The 18,118-nt window shown below is 36.4% G+C and overlaps 1 protein-coding gene across 9 annotated transcripts in view; it reads left to right on the forward strand.

Annotated features, from left to right (window-relative positions):
- LOC106661667 (lysine-specific demethylase 3A-like) overlaps nt 1-18,118 on the forward strand; it is a 475,583-nt gene that overhangs the window by 68,152 nt on the left and 389,313 nt on the right. For 7 of the 9 annotated variants that reach the window (XM_014385207.2, XM_014385208.2, XM_024227951.1 and 4 more), the window contains exon 2: nt 18,019-18,060. The exons of 1 other annotated variant lie outside the window; for it this stretch is intronic. In XM_014385207.2, coding sequence (XP_014240693.1) covers nt 18,019-18,060 — 42 coding nt within the window. Of the gene's footprint in view, nt 1-3,794; nt 4,007-18,018; nt 18,061-18,118 lie in introns of those variants that run through there. One more of the 9 variants, XM_024227954.1, reaches the window with a different exon arrangement.

Below are 18,118 nucleotides of genomic sequence, written 5' to 3' on the forward strand. Positions count from 1 at the left end.
GTTTCCAAGAGCGCTGTCTCCCGGGCTTTAGCCCGATTCCGAGAGGCTGAAAATGACAACAGGAGGCCTGGTAGTGGATCTTAGCGCATTTCGACGCTAAAGGAGGACAGAAATATTGTCACTGCTGCAAGACGGAACCTTTTCCATAGTGCCCGGCAGATTCTAAATGTTTTGGCAAGGCCTTTATCAACACAAACGTTTCGTAATCGTTTGTGGGAAGTTGGCCTCACATCGTATGCCCCGTTGGGACGACATGCAGCAACAGCCGCCACCACTAACTCAGGAGAATATGGTGCAGCGAGCCTAAAAGGAATGCCATTGAAATGCTGTTATGTTTACTGATGGAGTCGCGTATAGTATTAGCAAGCGCCGAAGAGTCTACCGAGGGCAGGGGATGCGTACAATGCCCCGGTTCGTGCTCTCTTCAGTGCAGTTTGGTGGAGGCGGTGTAATGGTCTAGGCAGGGATTTATACTGGAGAATGAACTGGACTCCATGTTGTTGAAGGCAACCTCACCGAAGTCCGTTTTATCCAAGAATATATCTAGGAAGACATCCCTCAAACAAGGTATCTCATAGGCAGGTATTTTCGACTTCAGGATGACAATGCCAGATCTAATGGAGGCAGAGTTGTTCATCAATGTTTAGAAAACATGGGCATTTCCAATATGCTGCTTCCCCCATTGTCTCCACACCTCAATTCCAATTGTCACATGTGGGATGGTTGCAGAGAAGGCTTTCCGATCACCATCCGCAGCCAGTTGATCTGCAGCAATTAAGTGCAGCGTTGCACATCTATGAAGTGAAATTCCTTAACTGGTATACAGAGGTTTTAGTTAACGGAAGACATTATTCACGATATTGATTGTTTAAAAAAATTATTGTGCCCCTTAATTAAATTTTCCTTTAGTAAAAACGTAATTATTTCTGATCAATTTTTAATAAAAATGCACGGGAAAGCAAATACTACAAAATTGGCAATATGACTATTCTTTTTGAGCAGTTAATGCGAATTAATTTAAAAAGATAATTGATACATCTTATGCAAATTCAATGACTTATCATCCATTGCCAAACAATTACGGTTATTTAATTCGAAGGACTAGGGAAATACGAAGGAACGAGGATGAATAAGAGTCGATCGACCTGTTGACAAAACTGTCGGAAACCAACGCACTAAAGTTTCGCCATATTGTCAGATCCTCTTGTAAATAATTCGCTTAACAACAAAGTTGCTATTTATGTATGTATATATATATATATATATGTATATATATATATNTCTCTCTCTCTCTCTCTCTCTCTCTCTCTCTCTCTCTCTTTCCCTCTCTATTTTTACTTTTCTATTTCTCTGTAGCTTTTCTCTCTCTCATTCTCTATCTCTCTGCTTACTTATTTATATATCTAGCCATTTATCTCTCTCTCTCTCTATATATATATATATATATTTTTTTTTCTCTCTCTTTCTCATCTTCTTTCTTTCTCTCTCTCATTCTGCCTATCTATTTATATATCTAGCCATTTTTCTCTCTCCCTCCAGAAAAATTTAGCACCCCAAATTCAACGAAGACAAGATGTACTTGATTACCAACTCTATTGAAATGTCGAAAAATTATCCAATAATCCATGTCCATTAGGCGTCTAGAGCAGGGCTTGATGATGTTTGTAATGGTATTGATATACTCTGATTTTTTAGAGAATAAGCTAAAGAAATGTCTTTATTATTATTTTTCATATAATTCGCTTTGCATGCAAATATTTAAATAATTAAATTTTAATTAAACTTAATGCATACTTTTTCTTAATTTAATAATGAAAGCTTTTTCCTATGCCTTTTGATTTTATCAATTTAAAATCATCCAAAAATTTATAATAGGATGTAACAGCAAAAGAAAGCCTACCTCTTCTTTTTGAATTTTTTTTTTTTTTTTGCCAAACCAAGGCTTAAGCTTTTAATGATCTGTTGAGTTCAGGAGAAGTTAAAAGGAGGAAAGTGAATGTCCAAGTAGGCATGAAAGGAGAATTCATTGCTCTTTAATTAGTAAGCCTTTCTCCTTGCTTAATCCTCTTTACAGCTCCCATTTCTTCGGTCTTGTCTTTCCGAATAGAGGGATTAGTGTCTCTTGTTTCCTTGCGGCTGAAGTAGCCACCCTTTAATATATTGACAGATAGAGGTATGCAGTACTTAATCCATACTTACCGCGATGAGAGTAATTTTCTTTATCGGCTGATAATTTAATTACTTACAATTGTTCACAAAAAATTAAATACATTAGTTATGGTCTTGATGACTTATATAAAATGTGTAAAATAATTTATTAAGTCTCGCATTTTTTCTTAATGCAGTTTGTTATTATTTCATTTTGGAATCTTTCAAGAGTATTTGAAACTTGGTTACATATTTCAATAATATTACATATACTAGGTCGCACTAACCCCGATGGCAGTAACTGTCTTCATTGACTTATAATTTAACTACTTATAATTGTTCACGAAAAATAAACATTTTATAGAAGACAATTAGCGAAGTTTATAAAAGGGAAGACAATCAGCGAATTGATGAAGATGAGGATAAAATGAATTAGCTGCTGGTGGTCACTACGTTCCAAACTTTGCACCCTCGTAAAATGGTACAATCCTTCCCGACGGAGAGTATCCCAAACTCTCCATTGTGAAATATCAAGGTCTATACAAAATGCATGTGTACTGGTTTCGGGATCACGATTAACAGAATGTAAAATTTCCTCATCTGCTAATTCGATGATTGTCTTCTCTCGTTCTTCGAGTGAAAGAACCAGTTTCCCTCAGCCTCAGATGAGGGCGTTGGAAGGTGCGATGTGCTCGTACGTCTCGATGCGGAAATCGAGCTTGGTATTCTCTCCCTGTAGCAGTAACCGTAATTGAAAAGCATATCAACAATTTGTTCATTAACAAACAAAGACACAATTTAAATCACCAATCTGGGGACCTTGTCAGCTGATAACATAAAGCAAACGGATTAAATCGAACAATAAAGAACTGACACAAAACTCGAGAGCCAAACGGATTTCCTGTAAAAATTGAGCGTGGCGCCCCCCTTTATCGACACCAGTTTTTTCAACAAAATGCTAAATTTTTGGTCCTTCCAGAAGCGCAATCCAAAAAGTGGGTATACCGCTGGAACCTAATTGGAGGGGGATCTTTGAAGGGAATTTGCAAGGCTCTAGGAGTTTGTAGTTATTTACATCTACCAATTCAACCTTTTCAATAAATTTAAATTTCAACATTTTTGTTTTTCTGAATTTTTCGTGCAGAACTTTTTCATCAATTCTGCAATGGAAATAGGTTTTACTACAACAAATGTAACGTTCGTTCAGGTGGCACAAACCAGATTTTTCTACAGTCGGGAATTCTGAATTTTTTAAGTAATTTAGTGGACGTAAGTCGAAAAAAAACCTGAAATTACTTTTTTACCGTTGATATTTGGACAAGGGTTGATCGGAAGTTTTTTGTTGCATATGGTAAGTAGAAACACCTCCTGCAATTTTCGACACTTATCGCCATTTACCCTGTATAAAACGTAAAAATATTTATTAAGTCGCTCGCATTTTTTATTGATGCAATTAATTATTATTTTTATGTTGGAATCTCTAAAGAACATATGAAATTGGGTCAAATATTTCCATAATATAATATATACTAGATATTCGGTGGCGCTGTTAATTCCGAGGGCCCCTTCCCGAAGAAAAAGGTTTTACCATCGCGCCCCGCGCTTGAATTCAATTAATAGAAGCCGACCGATCACCAGTTGGTAAAACTGCAAGGCCTCCCCGGCTAGTCGAACCGCTTTCGCGTCGGGCCGCGCTTGTAATTTTCGGACTTTTCTTTGTTTTCTTTATCTTTTCGCCTCTTGTTTTCTTTATAACGGGCCTCTTTGCCCGTTTTCACCCTGTTTTATACCGAAAACCACGCGAGTGCCAACCCTAGAATTTGAAACATTTGAGGAATCTGTGTGGAAGTACCGAACGGTGAGTAACCTTATTTCCTTATTGACCTTTGAAACCTTTTTTTTTTTTCAATTTTATATATATTGGGTTGTCCGGAAAATAATGCAGGATTTTAAGTTTTCATTAAAAAAAATCTATATAAAATATTCTGTTTACGTTTACAGGATTACTCATTTGTATGAATGTCANTATTTTGATTAAAGAACATTGCTTTAAAGTAACTAGTTTCTTTTTTTTTGTTTAATACCAAAATCCTGCATTATTTTCCGGACAACCCAATATATATAAAACATAAATATATATTTTTTTATCTTGACCCACTCTATTCCACAGACGGTGACAACCAAAAACACACTTTCATAAAAAGTATTTTTCTTTTAATTTACATGTATAGTTTCGGGATGCTGTTCGCTCCCCCTCTTCAGCCCTTATGAATGCCCAGTTTCAACGAACACTTCATGCAGCACTCCGAAAACGATACTTGTTTAAAAAAATAAAGACTACTTAAGAAATAAAAACTACCACACTCCTAAAAAACTACCACACAAGAAGCATGGAATTTGAATGATTGACGTTATTTTTATTTTTTTTATTTTATTTTTTTTTAAGGGATTGACGTTATTTAAATGTAACAATTAGATATCTGTTATTTAAATAGGAGGAGAACCATGCTAAAAGGTTTCCACCTACACCATAAGATGTATGTTTAAAGAGAAGAATAATAATGTTAACAGTGTCCGAGTCTTTAGAGAAATCAGTGAATCAACAGTGTGATGTTTGTTGAAAGATTCAAATATATAGTTTTGAAAGGTTAATAAATTTAAAAAAACTGATTTATTTTTTATGAGCCCATATTGCTCAAGAATAATGACTCTAAAGACAAGAGGATAAATCTTATCATAGATAATTAATTCGAATAATTGAAATATTGTACACATAGTGGTAATAGACCTATAATTTGCTACTTCTGATTTGTCACCATTATTAAATCTAGATTTAAAAAAAGGTTAATTTCTTAATGTCTTCTACTTAAAGACTGATTGAATATAATGTATAGCTTATAATTAAGATTAACTGCACAATACCTGAGCACACGTGAATGTATAGTCATATCCAGGGGTAGAAGAAAATTTAATTTGATCTAGTTTCTTAAAAATATCGGTTTCATCTATTTTTAAATGGTTTAAAGATGGATGGAACTGTCATTAACTTTGGTCATTACTATTTTTATTAACACTACGGAAATATGTCGTAAACAGATTTACTAAAAGGATCATCAACAGTTTAGTTAAAAACATTGTTCTAGGAATATTATTATTTCTCCTGCGTATTTTCCTACGGTATGTCCAGAAATAATTAACATTGTTAAAAATATTATATTCCAAAAGTTCTATACATTCCTTATAACAAATTCTACATTGAAACTTCATTGTGAAACTTACAGTAATGTTCTACATCATTAATTTACTTATAAACATTTTTAATTCTTCTTTCTTTTTAAACTCTAAAAGGGACAAATTTTTCTATAAGCATAATGCCTTTTTATAGAAATATTTAATTGCATCAAGAAAAGACGCCATGCCATAAAACCATATTAAATAATGAATTACTTAAATTATTTGGTCAAAGAGAAAAAAGTTTTTACCAATATGTAGTTCACATTAGGCTTGTTTCTTTTTTGTCTCCATTACATTGGGATAAATTCGATTGTAATACACGGTCAAAAGTTAAATTTATCATTGATGGATAAAAAAATGAACAACATAAAGTACCGTTACACTTCAAACTTCTCATAAAGGTCAAGCAACTCCAATTAAATTTTACCCAAGGGTTATTGTTCGGTCGTGCTGTTAATTTCGAGAGCCCCCTTCCCGAAGAAAAAGGTTTTACCATCGCGCCCCGCGTTTGAATTCGTTAAATAGAAGCCAACCGATCACCAGTTGGTAAAACTGCATGACCGCCCCGGCTGGTCGAATCGTTCGCGTAGCGTACTGTTTGTGATTTTCCTTTAGTTTTCCTTACCCTTGTCTTTTCTCCTCTTCCTCTTTTTACCCGTTTTCACGCTCTTTTATGCCGACAAATGCGAATGCCATCCTTCGAACCCGAAATATTGAGTGTCTGTTTGTGTGGATCGCCGAACGGTGAGTTAACCTTATTTCCGTTGATTCTTTAAACCTTTTTTTACCGTTTATAATTTTCCTCTTTCTTTTTCATTTGATATTTACACAGTCCACTACACTAGGATTTTTCAAGTGAAAACTGCTTTCGCTTTTTTATATTTAAAAAAAAAAACTTTAATTTTATATTTAAACTATTTACACCATGGTATTCTAACTCTCTTCAATGTCTAATTTGGTCGTTACCCTGATCACTTGGGTCTGCGTATCCTCGCTGGGTTGTTTGTTCACGCTTTTCGGCATTTCGACAACTTCAGAGTGTTTGTATGATTTCCATGAAGCCAGGTCTCTTTTATAAGATCGATAGGTGCTGGGTGCGTTCATTTATATATAGGTACTTTTGGTGGATAAAGTGTAAGATTTTTTTATTGTTCCGTTACGTCTTTGCGATCGTCGGTCCTATTTACAAATGCATAACAACCCGTGTAAATTCATAATACACCATGCCTAAATTATAGATAGCAGCATAATATCAACCAGTAATAAATCAAATAATTTTAATTTGTATTCTTTGATAACTGAAGATAATTTCCGTCTAGATTCTCTTGAAATCTTTAACATGGTATAATTAATAGGAGCTTGTAGAATTAGGAGGATCAGATGGGGAATCAACTTATTCATGGCAGGAATGTTTAGCCGAGTAAAGAAACGCACATCACTTTTTTTAAATAAAAAATTTCCTTCAAGAAAAAAGGCTAAAAATAATCCCACAGCGTCTGATTTTCTTTTTCTTATTTTTGTCAGTCAATTTTGTCTTCTGAGAAAATTAATTTTTAGCACGAGTCCGCATTGAATAAAAAACATTTAGTACGGGAACGATGTTCCATCGGGAACATCCGTCGTTTGTGTCTTTATCCGGAATTGGATGTTGGGCGTGTAGCCCACAAGAGGGTGTGGTCCAATCTTCCTTTTTGCCTATTGTTACAGGGTGAATGACACACTATGACAACTCGTTTTTATTCAATTTTCTCCGATTACGTTTACAATGGAACAGTATTCTATGTGGGGTGTTGTTTTCGGCTTTGGTGAAATCCCTATTAAAAATATTGTTGTAAACATCCGAAAGAACGTAATCCGGTTTATTTGCGGATTATATTTAAAAGATGTGGTTTTAACTATTTATTTGACAATCAGCAGTAAATAAAAGATTAAAAGCTTTTTACAAGACATAAATAAGTTATTTGTTATTTGTGTATTTATTTAAATATTTTCGATTATTATTAGTCATAAATATGGCGATATCGTTATAGTTTAATTGGGATAAATTTATTTTGTACAAATAAAGAGTGAGATTCAATGTAGTGCTAATACATACAATCACAAAATGAAACACTACTAAACATGGATACTAAACAAGGAAAATACAACAGTTTATTGGACGGCACGGCTACTACTCGCAAAAAATACATGTACTTCAACCATGTGTGGCCTAATCTAAGCGGAGTGTTAGGATTCCTTTTTACCGGCACAACCACACACCCACATGTTGTCACCTGCTGTATAGTATGTTACACAAATACAACATACTCTCCCTCTTCTCTTTTCTTTCTCTTTCTCTCTGTCACTATCATTCTCTCACTCTCTGTCACTATCACTCTCCCTTTCATTCTCTTTCTTTCTCTCAGTCACTATCACTCTCTCCCCCTCTCTCTGTCGCTAGCACTCTCTCTCTCTCCTTCTCCTTCTCTCTCTCTCTCTCTCTCTCTCTCTCTCTCTCTCTCTCTCTCTCTCTCTCTCTCCCCCTCTCTCTGTCGCTAGCACTCTCTCTCTCCTTCTCCTTCTCTCTCTCTCTCTCTCTCTCTTTCTCTCTCTCTCTCTCTTTCTTTCTTTCTTTCTCTCTCTCTCTCTCTCTCTCTCTCTCTCTCTCTCTCTCTATCCCTCTCTATTTCACTCACTTTGTTTCGCATTCTCTCTCTCTCTCTCAATATCGCCTTCTCCTATTCTCTCTCGTTCTCATTCTTTCTCTCTCTTTCTCTTTTTCTTTCCAAAGAAATTATAAATTTATTCATAAATGTTTATATTTCTTGCGGACTTCAAGGGGAGCGACAGTCAAGTACATGTTCTAGATAGCGGCTTGCTTCATTGAAAAATTGTTTCTTTGTTTGTAGAATTTTGAACAAATCATTATGACATGTTCCAATGACTGTGTCCAAACAACAATCACAGATATTGATCTATATATCTTTCTTAAGTTCTTAGTTTCTTGTTTTCAGACGACATAGTTCGATCTACGTCTACATGTGATCTTACGTAAGTCTTTTTTGACTTGTTGGGATATATTAGGAAATATTCTATTTTAAGCTTGCATTTATGGATCATTTTGGAACACAAATTTTAGTTGAGTGAGAAACTCACTTTCTCATAGTGCATATGGTATGTTTTTGTAGGGTTATTTCCTTCAAAAATTTTAATTTTTCGTTTAATTTTCAAAAGTTTGCATCTACATTCAAACAATTGAAAGGGCTTGTTTTAGAGAAAATTTTATGTGTGAATTTCCGGAAGTCGGTCCATTTTGGACCCCCCTTCAATTTCACCCCGATCCGGCGAATTTTATTGAAGCTGGTGTTTAACGATTAAGCAGGGCGGGTTTTTCTTTGCTCAGCGCGCTGCCGGTTATAGGAATTACCCGTTTCGCGTCCAAACGGCCGCGGTCTCCCTACGGTATCGATCATCCGCCGAATCCGGCATCCGCGTCCCCCTCACGCGCTTCATCCACAGGACTCCGCCCTGGGCCAGCATTAATAGTTCGTCCTTGATGAATAATTCAAACTTCCGCGTTGGTCGAATATTAAAACTACACTGCCTTCGTTAAGGGAGACGACATCCGCTATGTCCTTGGATTGAATCGAATTACACATTGTTGATGATTGTTGGGTGATTGAAGATTGCGAGGAAACATTCTATCCTTCTGTTGCCAAACTGAAAAATACATTTTTTGTAGGCTAAGCTATGAAATACGTTGAAATGTAATCAACAAAATAAAAATGATTTTCTTTGTATATTTGCAAAGTGCCATAAAAATTGGAGGTTTTAGGAGGCAAAGTTTGGGTGCTGCGTACTGAGCCATAAACAGGGCGAGGCAGGACTCTGATTTCTACCACTTCTGCGAATTTTTCCACTGTCAAACAAGAGGTTGAAGAGAGTTATTCAGATTGATCAAAGCGTGTATTTTTCTTTGGAAATCTGATATATCATATCGAAATGTTTGGCACAAAGCTTCGGAACGTTCATTAGTTCTTAAGGAACTTAAAGTATAAGGCTCAAAGTATGAGATTTTCCTAGAATTTAAGAAAGACTGGATTTTTATAAAGGGCTCAAATTTGTCGACTCACCATCTTTCTGTTAGATATGGGCCTTCGAAAAATCGTATAATCTTGGCCGAATTTTTATGAGAAGACGGATTTCGGTGACTTTTGAAGCCCTCATTCTGATATTTACACTCTTGAATAATTCAACATTGTCGATCATTGAAGCTGGCCTTGAAGACTGGCAGATTTTGATAAGTACGTAACTTCGGTACAAATCACCATATACTGTACTGTAATTGGATGTTTTTTGTGCAATAAATTCACAACACGGAGGACTAACTATGCCGAATATTTTTTTTATTTATTGACCAATGATTGAAACTGTGGTTTTTGTCGATTTGGCGTCAGACACTACTGAAGAAAAGTTGAAACTATGACAGATCGAAGCAGCGATGTCAGGCAGACCATAATGATCGGAAACGACCAAACTGCCTTTCATCACCCCGCAGACCTCTATAAGAAATTTCACAAATAATTTAAGTCAAATTCATTTAAATTTGCAAAATGAGAGTAGTTTGTTTGGGAAACATTACGAAGTCCACGCATCATTTCGTAAATGGACAAGTTGGGGATAAATGATACCCCTCTTGGATATACAACTTTTTATGATGCATGTAATCTGTAAATCTTCACGAATCTTTGATGCTATTCCTTGCACGAATGGTTGAATGAAGACGGCGGAGTTGTTGAACTGCGGCCAAATTGTATAATCATGTTCTTTGTCACTTTTGCCTTCCACACTTCAATTATCTCTTTAATCGGGAAGACGAATCAAGCGAAATTTATGATTACATCTTAATTTATTATGGATTATAGTTCTGCTTTCAGAATACGTCATCCTAACTTGATGACACAACATTTAATAGGCTGTGTACTACCTCATTTGCCGAAAGTTTTCGCATTCATCTACACATTATAATTTTTACAAATAACATTCTTTGAGTAATACTGAATTGCACTACGATTTCAATTCTTTTCTCTGGTAGTAAATCAAGCTTTTCACTCTCTGGGCAATGCTCCTTGTATTTTTATCTTTTAATGTAATATGAGTCCCATTGGCATAGTTTGAACATATTGAAGAAGTCTTTCTTTCTCTCACTTAAAAGCATTATTATATAATAGCAAAATTATGCTATATGCAACATTCTTTTATTTCGTTTCTTTATGTATTCAGTAGGCCTAAGTTATTGTTTTTACATACAAAAGACTGTTCTGTTCTATTAGAACGTTTAGCGTGCTATATGATCAGCAAAATGACGTGATCCCTTTGTCCTGAATTTTGTTTCATACCTCAAATCTGGAAAAATCTTAGAACATTTCTTTCTATTGTGTAACAGATAATGAATATAATTTTTCCAGATATATTAGGGACGAGGTAGTAGTTATTCCAGACTGGTTTTAAGTTGTTAATGTAAAATCCACAAATATTTTAGTATTATTTTTGAACATGGTACAAAGTGTGCCTGTCTTAGCTTAAAGCCTCAGCCTTTTGCAGTCCAACTACTAACATTGACTTTATCAATACCATGAACTATTGGAGAACGCGCGATTAAAGCGTATTATGAATTGTTGCGTAAGATTTGTGTACGGCACCCCACGGGGATCCCGGATGCCGGGGTTGTATACCCAACTTTCCTGGCTATTCCCCTCCTTCCGTGCACAGTATTTCCTAGGTTGCTTTCTTTTCCAGTCCATCCATACTCGTCGTCCTCCTTACATCATCCAATCTATCCAATTCAACTCCTCACATCTCACTAGTAAGACCTGCTCATCACCAATCGATCTTATCCTTCCGCAACATACAACCCATACCTTCGAAAGATCCTTTCTAATCCGAGCCCCTAAACTCTAAACTCCCTTCCCCTTTCTATTCGTCACGCTGCCTCCTTTTGCTCCTTTAAATCCCACCTGTATAATCACCTCCTCTCCTTCCAAGCAGAGACCTCATGTTAACATTTGTTATTTTTGTTTAATATTCTCGTAATTTTCTCTTCTGGCCTGCCTTATTGGTATACATTGTGCCAAGATTTCTATCTTTTTTTACTTTTAACTTCATAGAAGGAACTTCTTTTATTTATTTCATGTAAGTTATTCTTAGGGGACACCAGTCCCAGAATAAAGTTATTTTCTTCTTCTTAAATATTAAATGGCCTGAATGAGATTTTTGCATTCTCATTTCTATTGATTGAATCATTGGCAGTACCCGGGGCACATACAAAAGGTCAAGATATCAAAACCTAGCATACAGTCGTTATTTTTTGATTTTACGGACCGGTTTGGTTTGAACGCACTCTTACCTCACCGTTCCCCCAGCTGTTCGTTAAATTTTTCCGCTCCTTATCCCTTAATAGATTCTGTAAAAAGGGGGATCCCGGGGCACGGAGCAGGGAATCCTCTGCCCTTTGTAAATTCCTGAGAGGGCGCGAGTAATTTCTCAGCGCGCCGCCCCACCCGTCATTAGGGGCACCCTTTTAGGGAGCCTTCCGGCGGGGGCGGCACGGGACTAAAACAATAGGGTTGTGCGACCGGGGGCGGCGGGTATTAAAATGTAGGGGAAGCCGGCAACAGGGTGGAGACGGCGTTGCCACCTCTCCAGTGACCTGAATCCCATTCCCCTATATTAGGACGGCCACTCTGACAATTGTTCATACTTGACCCGATTTTCACTTCCGCGTCATAGCCGTCTTCTCCTTTCTTTGGACTGTACGCGTTCAACCCCCGATCAAGTGAGAGCTCACTTCACCACGGTTAACCTATGACCTATCAACTGACTGGCCTAATAGCCTTATTGCGCTCACCTCATATTAGTATTAATCAGTTTCTATTGATATTGGCACGTTGGTCGTCTTTTTACCGTCCTTGATATGTACCACTGATGTTCTGTAGTGTTGTGGCGTTCAGTAGGTACTACATGACCGTTTGAATGAATCCCTTAACAAATCCTGAGGCACCATTAGTACAATTAAAAAATAATATTCTTCTATTAATGATAAATGAAAAATATCTTCCATATTACTCACGTCGTTAAAGAATTCTTTATGAAGTTCAAGAAAGTTTGAGCTCTCATTGAGTCTCTGCCCACATCATTACCCATCCACACCTAAGACGTCTCCAGAATAAAAATGTACCATGATTCAGTCCTCCCAAAACCTTATTCATCTATTCTTCCGAAAAACCCTAGACGGAAATCAAAATGATAAAAACCTTAATTTCAGTTCATTGAAACGGTTTCTTGCGAAATACAACCGACCTATTCTATCTACATCTAACCTGAAGTTCAGTGGTAAGTCTCTCAGTAAGTCTCATACTTGACGAAGATGATGATGATGATTATAATGGAGAGCTATGAAGTGTGGGTTTTGTATTCCCCAAGCACTACAGCCTTCTGGCTTATTTAACTTTTCCTAGTTCCCTAGTTCAGTTCAATTAACTCGATCCTTCTCTTCAGGAGTTATAGGTCTTTTGAATGACATTTCTGCAATTCTATTCCCGTTTTTCTTGATATCCTAGGTTAAGTCTATTTCAGTTAATAAGGATTTTTATGCAGTTTCTACTCATTACATAATCTAAAAATGAGGTCGTCTTTGAATATACCCATGTTGTATAGATGTTGTCTTGGTGAGTGATCGGTGTATAGTCCAATCAATCCCCTGGGTTTTCTCTCTCTAACTGTAGCAATCTGATCGCCAGTTTCTCTTAGTTTTCTCTCTCAATACTGGGAACGTCTATAACCTGAGTCAGGCTTACTTACGACGTACACTTTCCATTTTTGAGAACTCCACAGAGATGTGTACATGCGTCCTGTGTAACCAGCGATTTCTTCATAACGATTAAATTTTATGCTGACATGTTCGATCTTAAAACCGTATAAACACAAAAGCGTTTTGATGATCAAAGAAAAAAGGACCTTTTTAAAATTAATTTTATTGATTAACATGTCATTTTGGATGATTTGACCTACAATCCCTACTGAGTTCTAAGAAATAAGAAGAAACCTGTTAGTGTGATACCAACTCTGGACATATTCTTATCATGAAATCTAGTAAAATCACTCGTTATAGCCTTCTTTTGAGTATAATCAACCCTTAAAAAGCCAAATTTTTATATGACATTTAAGTGCATTTAAATTGTGTCTGATCAATAAGAGCTGGTTAACGATTATTATTTTCAGCATTTAATGGGACATAATTTGTAAAAACGTAATCATGACTTGTTGAACAGATCGAAAAGATTTTATATGAGGTACTGACCACCTGTGTTTCGTCAAAGCCGATTAAGAAATAACTAGAGGTTAAAACACGAATTCTTAAGAACTCGATGAATATATAATCAAAATCCAGTGATTTATGCCTGTTGTCTCTCTGCTGACGATCCCGGCGATGATTTTGCGATGGTAGTGACTCATTTCGCTCATACGCTCCTTGTACAGCCTCGGGCCAGCACGATTGATTCCAGTACTTATTTCAAGAACCAGAATTATATCCAATTGGCAAATGCCATCAGAATTAAGGCTATAATTTATGTCGGGATTTTGCACGGTCATATTTGTTAATAAGAATTTTAAGAAAGAATATTTCTTTGTTTACAAATTTTAAAATAATCCATGTGTGTAGGTTTCTATCCGCTGGTATAGTGTAGCAGAAGGGTTTTTACTTTTTCGTGCTTCGTTTGATTAAATTAAGATAAGACAAGATTCAGCGTAAACTGTGAAAAGTGTAAGTCGGTTAATGCTTGTCTCGTAACTAGCGGTGGGGTGTAGTTGTATGGCTTTGGCTAATTTCATAAGCAGTTCACAAACACGTGACGGGACAGCCGAAGACTGCAAGCTTCCATGTCTTATTGACGTCATTGATCAGCCACTTAAAGTGATTTGGGATACATCCTATTCTTATTAGGCCAGTTAGTGCTATAATTTAAGGAAATAGACGTTTAAAACTTATCAGTTCGTACTATATATTAAGTGTTTTTCCTTATTGTTTTACCCAAGAAAATTGGAATGATTATACTAATGAATTTCTAACTAATTTAGCTTCTCGTCTCTAGAAGCTAGCTTGCCCTAATTTCTACTGCTATCCTTATATCATGTAGTACAAGAAATATATACTCAAGTTTTATTTACATGAGGAAAAGGATTTTTCAGTCGTTTGAGATCGCTCGAGATTATTTGCAATCGGTTCAATGGACGACAAATCCACACCTCTCTTTGACTGCTTGCTAGATCATTACTAGGTTACTCATTGGCTCGTACACATCCATTTCCGTTGTGTGGCCCCGATAATTTTTTTGAATAGTTAGTGTTGAAGTGGGGGAGTGAACTATGTAAAATTTTATTTCTTTTTATTCCCACATTGACTCTCTCAGGACTGCCTATACTCCGAAATATATTCCTATTTGTCCAAAAATCACTGGAAAATCCTTACTATTGTTGACCATAACCAAACTTCAGGGTGATGATTAAATAAAGCGTTCTCTCTCTCTCTCTCTCTCTCTCTCTCTCTCTCTCTCTCTCTCTCTTTCTCTCTCTCTCTCTTCCTCTCTCTCTCTCTCTTCCTCTCTTCCTCTCTTTCCCTTCCTCTTCCCCCTCCCCCTTCCCCCTCCCCTCCCTCCTAGATTTGTTTCTGATCAAATTTCCAAATCAATTGACTGAAATAATTCAAAGACAATTTCCCGGTCATTAAATGTAAAACAGACCTTTAAACGAATAGAGACGTCTTAAATTAATCAAACGTCCATTAACTTATAAACGCAATACATCCGAGGTCTACGACTATTCCCCAGGGTTCCTCCAATAGGAAAACAAACAAACCATACATTAATATATCCCGAGGACGGGAAGGATGAAGGGGTAGTTAACAGGAAAAGGGAAAGCCGCCTCGGCCTAGTGGGTGGGCATTGTTACGAGGGTGGTTTCGGAGAGAGTAAGCCTATTGAAAGTGAAAGGGGTGGAGCAGGGGTTGGAATGCGAGGCCGCATTATCGACCGCCCTCTATCCTTGCTTCGCCCACCCCCATCGACCCCCTTTAGCCCCCACACAAAATACTATCGTCATATTCGAGCCGATCTGAGCACCCATTTCGTGAATTATGAAAAAAAATTCTGAGAAAATTTGATATCGATTTGTTTTGACAAAACTCAAATTAAATTTGCATCTATAACCTCCGACGTACCCTGTTCGGCTTCACATTTCAAACTAATATTTTTTCATTTAAAAAGCTTTTTTCGTGGTGTATCTAATATTGAAATAAATTAAAAATTGAAACAAACAATTAATAAATTGAAATAAACATCAAACTATTAAATAATACTAAATTGGACTATTTTATAGTACAAGTTAAGTCCACGTGTCCAATTTATGTCGCTAGACAGTACATTAACATTACCGACAAAACAAACAAAACAAAAACACCTATGTACTTAACCTACATTAATTAGCACCATGCACACAATATTCAACAAGCAGTCTCCATATGCAAAACAGAAAAGTTTACATTCTGCAGTTGCGCAGTTGCCAAACAACTGAATCGTAAATTCTCCACGAAAATGGTGTAAGATGCAAAGCAATGTGTATTGTGTATTTCTGGCTTCGTGGAACCATCCTCGACGTCGTTTCACCATCAAATTAATTAAAATTGGTATGCAAATTCGTTTTTCAAACTCAACGGTATACACAAAAACTTCAAAATTTGAAAGGAAGTCATTTACAATGTTATTGTGATTAATTAATTGTCATCCGAGTAAAAGTGGATGGTGTCCTATAATTTTTAATCGAATTGTGTTATTCTCGTCTTTATCTTCTTAATTAGGAAGGTATACCAAATAATAACACACAATTTTAAGCATTAATCAACTTTTTGTGAAAGCAAAAGTGGTGAGAACGTAATTCAGACAATATGGAAAATAAAACAATAACGTTCCTAATCCTCCTTTTGTGTGCATATGTAGAAAGAGAGAGAGAGAGAGAGAGTAAGAGTGGGAGAGAGAGATAGTGTCAAAGTGAAAGAAAGAAAGTGATAGTGACAGTGAGAAAGTGAAAGAAAGAGAGAGAGAGAGAGAGAAAGAGAGAGAGAGAGAGAGAGAGAGAGAGAGAATGAATGAGAGAAAAGGGAGACAGAGGGAGAGTGAGTGAATGAATGAGAGGGTGAGAAGGTGAGGGAGTGAGTGGACGAATGAGAGGGTGAGAAGGTGATGGAGTGAGTGAATGAATGAGATGGGTGAGAAGGTGAGTGAGTGAGTAAATGAATGGGAGGGTGAGAAAGTGAGGGAGTGAGTGAATGAGAGAGAGAGAGAGAGAGAGAGAGAGAGAAAGAGAGTGAGTGAGTGATGAGAGAGAGAGAGTGAGTGAGTGAATGTATAAGAGAGAGTAGTGTGTGAATAAGAGTGAGAGATAGAGATAGTATATTGATAACCGATCATGATAACGATAATATCAACATAACCTTCAGAATAGTGTCGGTAGGCAGACATAATCGTAATCGTCTCTTCCTTACTTGATTTTCAGGAATTAATTAATGGTCGAACATGAGTAGTTCGGATTGTGTGCAGGTCTGGGTTGGTGTTTGCGTTTTATCGTGAGATATGAATTTTAAAGAGGGTGACAGGCCATGGTTTAACTTTTGAGCTCTTGTTAACAGTAGCTAGCGGACTGTTTTTGTTTGTTGGGGTATTGTTTAGGTTACTTGTTAAGATATAAAGTCAAAGCTAGCGTTACCTTTTCTGTCGTCTAAGACCACAAAAATGTAATTTTCCCGCTTTCCATTTATGAAGTGCTCAGGCTAAGCAACATGCCGAGATTTCCAAAATACAACACACCACCTTCCCCCGGATATGTCGGGATGTTTACGATGTTTTGTTTGGTAGAGTGGTGGCGGAACTTTGGAGAAAGTCTGCATCCTAGGGTCTTCGCTTAATTAACTTTCGAAGCGCTAAATCAACCGATGTTCAAAATGCGATATTGTGGTCGAATTCTCCTCTTTTGGAGCATCAGTACTATTTTAAGATATTGCACAGATGCACCCTTAGAACAATAGGTGGCAATGAGGAGTACAAATGGTAACAAAAAATACAACAACATACACACACACACACAGTCATTCTTTCTGTCTTACTTCCACTCTTTCTCACTTTCCCCCCTCTCTCAATCTCACTCTATTTTTTCTCTCTCTCCTCTCTTTCTTTCTCTCTCTATTTATATATCCATCTATTCTATTTATTCTCTTTCTCTTTATGTTTTTATCTTTCCCTCTTCTTCACTGAAGCCTCTTAAACTAATTTTTAAGTACTATTAGTTTAATTATATTGAAAATATTAGTAATAAAATATTGTGTATTACTGTTAGTACTATGCATGGAAAGTTTCATCACTTTGATTTTCTTCTTACAACTAAAATGTACATTTTTATAATCAATTTATTAAAAATACGCTATATAAGTGATGTGAAAATATCTTCTTCTTTTGTTTATTTTAATTGTAATCTTTATGATATTCATAATGCTCTAGGTGGTGTCGAAATTTTTAAAGACTAAATTTTAAACCTTTTTCTTTGTTTCAGGTAATTGTCTGGAGTATACACAATATGGATTACATATATAAGGTAAACATTTTTGTTATAATCTTCCCCCCCCCCACCAAATTACGAGGCCAAATTATAC

Source organism: Cimex lectularius, unplaced genomic scaffold (assembly GCF_000648675.2).
Source record: "Cimex lectularius strain Harlan isolate CLEC.00 unplaced genomic scaffold, Clec_2.1 scaffold59, whole genome shotgun sequence".
Lineage (NCBI taxonomy): Eukaryota > Metazoa > Arthropoda > Insecta > Hemiptera > Cimicidae > Cimex > Cimex lectularius.